Raw genomic sequence first — 8,114 nt, forward strand, 5'->3', positions numbered from 1 at the left:
AATGTGCTCTGGCCTGATCGCGCGTCTCAACACAGCATGAATCTCACCTATCGGCCTGAAGGTTTACTGATAGGAGCTGTGGAGGGAGGAACGATTGTTCAAGCTCCTGGATCTGTAAGAGTTCGGAAATCCCAGGGCTGGAGGCAGCAGCAAGACTAGTGTGCCTTTCTATCCCAGCCTAGGTGTACCACACCTCCTTGTTTTTCTTGTCTTCTTTGGCTCCGAATGCTGTATCTTATCATTTTGTTACCTTGATAACTCAGAGATTGTGCTCCTTAAGTCATCAACATGTTTATTATTTTCTTGTTGTTTAATTTATCGCGACCGCTAACTGATCTACCTTCACAGTAGCTCCATTAAATCACTACAGACTGACAGACAATAGCACTACAATGCAAACGCTCTGTATTCTACTGAGGTGCAGCGGTAGCACAAGGGCAGCTACAATGGGGCGAGGCTGCCACTGGTAGAATGGCACCACACTGTGCCAAGCACCCTTCCCAAATTATGTTCAAAGGCAATGCAGTGGTTCTGTGCGAAGGGGGAAACCATTGCAGTACCACAGAGATAGACAAACAGTGTGTTACCGTATCAGGGCCGGTGTCTGTGCAGTAACCAATTATTCATCTCTGGTTTTGCAAAGGCTGTGCCAGCAATAGGTTTCTTTAGAGAAAACAATGTTCTCTGCATTCTTCCAGTTTTCTAATACGTCTTCCACAGTTGTTTTACTAAACCAGGCTGCCACACCCCACTCAAGTCGATGTATCTTTAGACACGTTTGTCAGGAGTTGGCATTATTCTAATGAAACACATGCTTTTTGCTCTAAATACAGATGTCATGCCGTGCATAGTGCGCATAGCACACATACTTTACAAATCCATCATTTAATTATATACATCACTTTAACAATTTGTATTTGTAGTGCAATAGGGATAAGGGTTAGAGGAAGTGGTCTTAAATTAGGTTTGAATGTGCATGGATATACTTAGTCACAAAAGAATAGGGGGAACAAATATTCAGGGGGTCGGGGGGGCATATATTCTCTGACACCAGGATCACCCCTAAAAGTAAGGGGTTCATGCAACCCCAGTGGATTCCTCAGTGCTGTAAAATGCTCTAACCCTACTCCAGCCCCTTACTTCATTGATCTTTGCTCAGATCAACACAGATTTTTGGCCAGTTAAAAATGTCTAGAGAAACCAGAAAAACACGGGAAAGAAAAAAACAGAGAACACAGGGGCCAATTTCACAAAACAGTGCTAGCAAGATATCTGATTTCTACCTGTTTCAAAAAAACAATATTTTAAGACGGAACAATAAAGTTTAGCAGAAATCCACTCAGCAAGTCTATATGATTAAAGGATACATGTTTTTTTTTTTTTTTTTTAAAACCAGCCCCAGGTGTTTACCTGAGTTGTATAGAACAGGTCTGGTATAGCCTGGGATCTTGTACTTTAGTTCTATTGCAAAGTGTACAACAAGGGATTCATTATTTTGTTGTGAGAACACTAATCTCAACAAGTGGATAGCATTCTGACCGCGAAACTAAAACAGGCCTTACCATAAACCATGTGTTACAAAGTAATATAAAATAAATAAAAGATGATTAGCCTTATCCAATTATCGGAATACAGTTTGTGTTTTTTTACAGCGTGCCTGATAAAGCCAGTTAAAAATAAACCCAAGTGCCTGCCAGATCCTAGTTCATGGAGCTGTTTGGTTGATTGGTTGTTTATCTTTATGGTTATTATTCCCTGCTGGTAAAAATGTATACCACACAATGCATTTCCTCCAAGAAAGTACTATAGGAATTCCCAGTATCTTATAGTAATACTACAGGACACCATAGCAGCACTATAGTACTTCATAGTAGCGCTGTATCAAAGCTAGTTATCGGATGGTATTTCATAGCATTATAATAGCTCTGCTATGAGCTACAATGATACAGAAAAAATCTACAAATTAGCCACACACAGCACAATAATACTGCTATAGCACAGTACTGTAATATTCTCATGTTACTATAGTATAGTTCCACAGTGTTTTTATAGTATTGTAATGCTATTATAGTTTTTTGGAAGGGACAGCTTAAATATTTCATTTTGACCTCCTGCTGCTGCAGGTAATGACCAGAGCTTGGATTATTTGGGATGTCAACATCTGTGCACCTTTGTGCAATGTAAACAGGCTAACTGTACTGTACATAGGTGACTGCGCTTGTCTCCCTGCAGAGAAAACTATTCTGTGAACATGTAAACAAACCGTGTTGTGTATAGAAACGTAGAATAGTGTGGTAGGTAAAGAAATAGAGGCTAAGGACTTGTGTCTGGCTGATAAAACTGGAATGGAATTGCCATTGTAGTGCCCCTGTCTGTCTGCATTACCCTCGCAGTGCAACTGAAAGTCATTCGCTGTAAGGGTTAAGGCTTCTCTCTCAGTCTGTTTGTTGTCCGAGCTGTATCATGACATAGGATAGGGATGTATTAGTTTCAGGACACAATGCACGGTTGCTTTTCTGAACTCTCCCTGTGGTTTCTGATTACTCCTCCTGTTGCCGAGGCAACAGTTTCCTCTTGGCCTGTCAGCTGCACTCAGTCGACTTGTGTAGCCTTTTTAACCCTATGTGTCCCAAAGTCTGTACTGCTTGTAGCGTTAGTCCTATTGTCTGCTCTGTGCAATTCCAGTGTAAAAATCTCCTTTGAAAATAGCAGAAAACATACAGAATAATACCTTAGTGGCTGCATGTTTGTACCATTTTAACAAGCGATCTTTAATAGCAATACAGGCAGTGGCATCGCTTTGATATTTTATAATCCTTTCAGGGTATACAGACCTCTGATTGGCATTATATTAGTGTACCTGATTGTGTATTCCAGGAGAGAGAAGCAGTGTGGCTCTAGCGGAGCTGAGGAGGGACTGGGAGGGAGAGAAGCAGTGTGGCTCTAGTGGTTAGAGATGAAGAGGGACTGGGAGAGAGGGAAGCAGTGTGGCTCTAGCGGAGCTGAGGAGGGACTGGGAGAGAGGGAAGCACTGTGGCTCTAGTGGAACTAAGGAGGAACTGGGAGAGAGGGAAGCAGTGTGGCTCTAGCGGAGCTGAGAAGGAACTGGGAGAGAAGGAAGCAGTGTGGCTCTAGCTGAGCTGAGGAGGGACTGGGTTAGGGTTAGGGTTAGGGTTAGGGTTAGGGTTAGGGTTAGGGTTAGCAGGGAGGGAAGCAGGGTGGCTCTAGTGGTTAGAGATGAGGAGGAACTGGGAGGGAGGGAAGTAGTGTGACTCCAGTGGTTAGAGCTGAGAGACTGGGAGAGAGGGAAGCAGTGTGGATTTAGTGATTAGAGCTGAGGAGGGACTGGGAGGGAGGGAAGCAGTATGGCTCTAGCGGAGCTGAGGAGGGACTGGGAGGGAGGGAAGCAGTGTGGCTCTAGTGATTAAAGCTGAGGAGGGACTGGGAGGGAGGGAAGCAGTGTGGCTCTAGTGGTTAGAGCTGAGAAGGGACTGGGAGGGAGGGAAGCAGTGTGGCTCTAGTGGGTAGAGCTGAGGAGGGACTGGGAGGGAGGGAAACAGTGTGGCTCTAGTGGTTAGAACTGAAGGACAGGGAGGGAAGTTTATTGTATAAATATAGTATAGTTATATAGTTGAATGACTTTATATTTGTGCAATAAATAGTTCAGTCTTTTTATGAACAAACAGCAAACCAAACTCTTTCATTTTTACTTAAGCCAGATTCAATACTGACCTGCTATCTCTGGATGCAATTTAATTTTCAGTCACTAGCTTTTTACTGACTTGTTTTCAAACAAAAAAATCTTTAAATCTAAAAACTGCTATCAAATTGCTTTAAGAAAAAAAAAGTATAATGTCCTCATGAATTTTTTTTAAATTTTGTTGCAGATCACTGTAAAGGGACCGGCCTTGACCAACACCCCCAAACACCCTCCTCCTACGACTGCCACAGATGGTGCCTGGGACCCCTGAGCTTCCACCCACAAACCTACGGCTCCCAGATCACAATGCACCCCGGCCACCACCGGGCGGAGCGGAGAGACACCTTCAGTGACGGCCTCTTGTTCACCAGCCGGCCGGTGGCGCTGATGGAGCGCGTGACCCTGCGAGTGGAGGAGTGCGTGGAGTACTGGAGAGGAGCTTTGCGGCTGGGCTTCACCACTCACTGCCCCTCCCACATGAACCCCGATTCTCTGCCCCCTTACGCCTGCCCCGATCTGGAGGCCCAGTCTGGGTTTTGGGCGGGGGCGATCCCGGAGGAGTGCGCCCGGCAGGGGAGTAGGATCACGTATTGGGTGAACGGGAAAGGGGAGGTGCTGTACAGAGTGAACGGAGGAGAGACTTTCCTGCTGCTCAGAGGGGTCAATGTGAGCAGGACACTGTGGGGGCTGATGGACGTGTACGGACAGACACGCTCACTGCAGATACTAGGTGAGGAAGGAAAGAGACTTTTACAGTTACTGTACAATAAGAAATACATATGCCACAAGTTTAAAGGTTACTTAGATATTTTAAGATGGACCTAGATCGCCCAAGATAGCACGCCCTCGTATCTCTATTTAATTATTTATTTTCTGGGGTTTCGCAGGCTCGAAGAAGAGCAGTGCATTCGGCACCCAAGCCTCCTGCCCTCGACACGCGCCCTTCAACCGACGAGACACCCCAGTGAACCTCCACTTCAGAGCAGACCCCCAAACAGGTCAGCTGAATAAAACCCCAAGAAATTAAGAAGTGCTTTTTTTTTGCAGTTTTGCAGAGATAGTAACACAAAGCCCAGTCTATTAACATCATTGCAGAGTGCGGAAATACAGAGGAGTTCTGTGCTATTTCCACCCTGGCTGTGTCAATAACAAGAACACTGTTCTGTACACACAGCTGGGGTGGGAATAGCTTTCAAATGCAGTGCTGTTTTTATAATTGGCCATAAATATTAATATGTGCCATCTGAAACCTGTGGGGTAATATTTAGGTTTCAATATTGGACAACTGATTTCTTTTAAAATTAGTTCCTTACTTGTCCTTGTTTTCACACAGCTTTACATCTCACTATAATTCTATATTGATTCTAACAGCGGTACTGTTTCTGTTTGTCCTGCAGGGGGCGATGAAGTCTGCGTGGTTTGCCTCTCCAGTCCCGTGAACACCGTTCTCGCGTGTGGTCACGCTTGCATGTGTGTCCCGTGTGCGGACAGCGTGTGGGACCGTATCGGAACATGTCCTATATGTCGGAAACTTATCGTTGAGATCACGCTAACCGGCTCCAAATCTGAGTGATCGCAACTGGGACTGGGAGTGAGTGAAGCATTAAGAAGACTGGACGGGTTCTAGAAATGGGATTCCCTGGATAAACTGCTGCTGTATCCCCAATCCATCATTTGAATGGCAACGCAGGCAGAGAGACAGACAGACTCACAGACAGTGGTTCTGTAGTGGCTAAGGTACAAAGGTACCAGAAGCCCATTCCTCCACATTCTGTCCAGGGCATTTGAATTTGAAGATATTACAAAAAAATTCTAAGTTATTTAAAAGCCGTGTCCCACAATCGTGTACTGAAACATGATTCCTCTGTGAATTATGCTCGTCCAACCTTTACCATGCACTGCACTCAAAACCTGTTGACTCTCCAGTTTGTTTACTTCATGACCATTGTAGATTGTGACGAGTCATCTGGCAGGTCCTGCAACTGGTAGGATGGGACAAGCCATGACTTTATATACACTGAGCCATGATTGGATTAATGCAAGAGGACTGAATACCTGTTATGAAAGTAAATGCATCGATACGCATCGTGCACGACCCCTGCAGGGAATTTTCACTGCTATTGCACGCATACTGTGAACTGTGTAAATATTGGCTCTAAATATTGTATGTGCAATTAATATTGTATTGTGTTGCTCAAGTATGTATTTTTACAATTTGTAACATGACAGCAGACCCTGATAGTGAAGTGACTCAGATGCCTGTACATTGTTGTAATCAGATAATGCCACATTAAGAGCAGTAGACATGTTTTCAAAGCATTTCCTCTGTGCTTTAATGAAGTCCTGTTTCTTTTTTTAAAGAGGTGTAAAACAGAACCAAGTCAAACAAAATCCAAGTTCTCTTTGATATTCAAAAGGTGTTGGTTTCTCATTTTGAAACATTTCTGTGATTTTTTTTTTTTTTTTTCTCCTTTCATAAAGTTGATTAAAGACTGGAGTGTAAATGCTTTTAAAAATGTGGCCCATAGCATTTAGTTATTATCATTATTGAACTATATAGAGTATACAGCATTGAGTACTTTGAGATACAGGCTGCTTTACACCCCATTGAATGTCACAGTGACCACATATCAGTTTGCATGTACACTGTATGAAATTCTAGAACCCCCAGTGTATTGATATGTTACTGTACTGCATTAAGTGTAGTAATGCTGTAAAAAATGACATTGTAAATAATGAATATTTTGTTACTTGTTATCATGTTTTTTATAGCGTTGTGGGAAGGACAATTCCATTGTGAATAAACACTGTTAATTGTTTCTAAAAGCACGTCTTTTTCCGTAAGCACTAACTAGTCTGAAAAGCTATTCAAAGCAAAGTCTAAAGTGATATAGTGTATAAGCTAGAAGAGGCTGTGCGTTAGCCAGCTACCTCACTATCGATCCCAAACAACTGCGCTGAGTAATGGGAGCCATTTACTGAGGGAGTTAACGATCTCACATCCCGTTACAGTACCTCCTACCTCCTGCAGGGGCAGTGTCATCCATAAAGAAGTTCTTCACTCTACACCTGTTCCAATAGCAGAGAAGAGCTGACCTCCTCTCTCCCGGACCATTCCAATGCAGGACTTTGTTCCAGTCACCTTCTTTAACTATTTAATGAAGATCAAAGTTTTACAATGCAGCTGAAAAAGACTGAATGAAAGAATGAATGTCTGTTTATGGCACGGTCAAACCTAGACTTTTCTCACTTAGCTTAATCCAGGCAAGGGTTGTCTCTCTCTGGAGTGTAAATTTCTTAATATATTTTACTTGAAAACTTACATTGAACCCTTTCATGCTTTAAATATTAAAAATATCTGGGGGGGGGGGGGGGGGGGGGGGTAGTTTTGAACACATAATAAATATACTTTTTATTGATTTTTTTTTTTTCCCATTGCTTTATATGGGGAGAAAATGGCAGTCTCATATCAATTCATCTTGCATTTGTTTGCTAGTCTTTCATATGTCCCCAGATATATTAAGACAAGAAGAGGTTTTTTTATATCCATTATTATTGTTATTGTTATTATTATTAATTAATTAATCAATTAATTGATTCATTATGTCATTAATTTTGTTTTTCTTAGCAAACACCCTTACAGTTGCATACAAAAAATACATATCAAGAATTACAGTCCAGTTAAGAGCAAGATACTAAATACAATGACTTCAATCCTAATAAGAGCAAATACAAAACACTGTATGATTTGCTATCGGGGCAGTTCAAGAGCAGATAACACTGTTGATAGTTATATCAGGTTTAGATACAAGTGCAAGTGAAATACAAGATACTACAGATTGGGTTCAGTGCAGGATTAAATACAGTAAAACAGGGAGCAGATCAGTGCATGTTAAAGTGCATTAAAGGCAGAGTGCTATATTGTCCAGAAGGGGAGAGTTGCGTTTTACAGGTGTTGTCTGAACAGGTGTGTCTTGAGGAGGTGCCTGAAGGTGGTCAGGGACTGGGCAGTCCTGATATCCGTAGAAAGGTCGTTCCACCACTGCGGGGGCGAGGGTGAATCCATCCCCATATGAGGTTGCCATGCATGCAAGAATTAAAGAATTCGACACCAAGCATTCCTATTGCCAAGCACACAGTGAATCACAGACAGCACAGGACTTGTTTGAACTGAGTTCTGCCTTTGCCCTGCCATGAGATGCTGCTGATTAACACTACCTGAGACTCAGCTCTGTGTGGTTTTGGCCTGTCTGGATACTTGTCATGACTCTGCTGCACTGTCAGTAATTTCCCCATAGCTGTCTTTCACAAAAGAAGTTGAAGAAATCGATATGTTGCTCAGGCCTGTCTATTTGTAATCCTGAAAAGAAACAGCCATGTTTTGTAATTGTTTTGCCCCATGGCGCTTTGCTGT

The 8,114-nt window shown here is 42.8% G+C and overlaps 1 protein-coding gene across 2 annotated transcripts in view; it reads left to right on the forward strand.

The window, feature by feature from the left end:
- LOC121302076 (E3 ubiquitin-protein ligase NEURL3-like) overlaps positions 1-6,524 on the forward strand; it is an 8,021-nt gene extending 1,497 nt beyond the window's left edge. Inside the window, exons 2-4 of one of the 2 annotated variants that reach the window (XM_041231885.1) lie at positions 3,888-4,430; positions 4,588-4,698; positions 5,098-6,515. In XM_041231885.1, coding sequence (XP_041087819.1) covers positions 3,888-4,430; positions 4,588-4,698; positions 5,098-5,273 — 830 coding nt within the window. In that variant the 3' untranslated portion in view covers positions 5,274-6,515. Of the gene's footprint in view, positions 1-3,887; positions 4,431-4,587; positions 4,699-5,097 lie in introns of both variants that reach the window. The other variant, XM_041231886.1, reaches the window with a different exon arrangement.
- The last annotated feature ends 1,590 nt before the right edge of the window (positions 6,525-8,114 follow it).

Source organism: Polyodon spathula, chromosome 29 (assembly GCF_017654505.1).
Source record: "Polyodon spathula isolate WHYD16114869_AA chromosome 29, ASM1765450v1, whole genome shotgun sequence".
NCBI lineage: Eukaryota > Metazoa > Chordata > Actinopteri > Acipenseriformes > Polyodontidae > Polyodon > Polyodon spathula.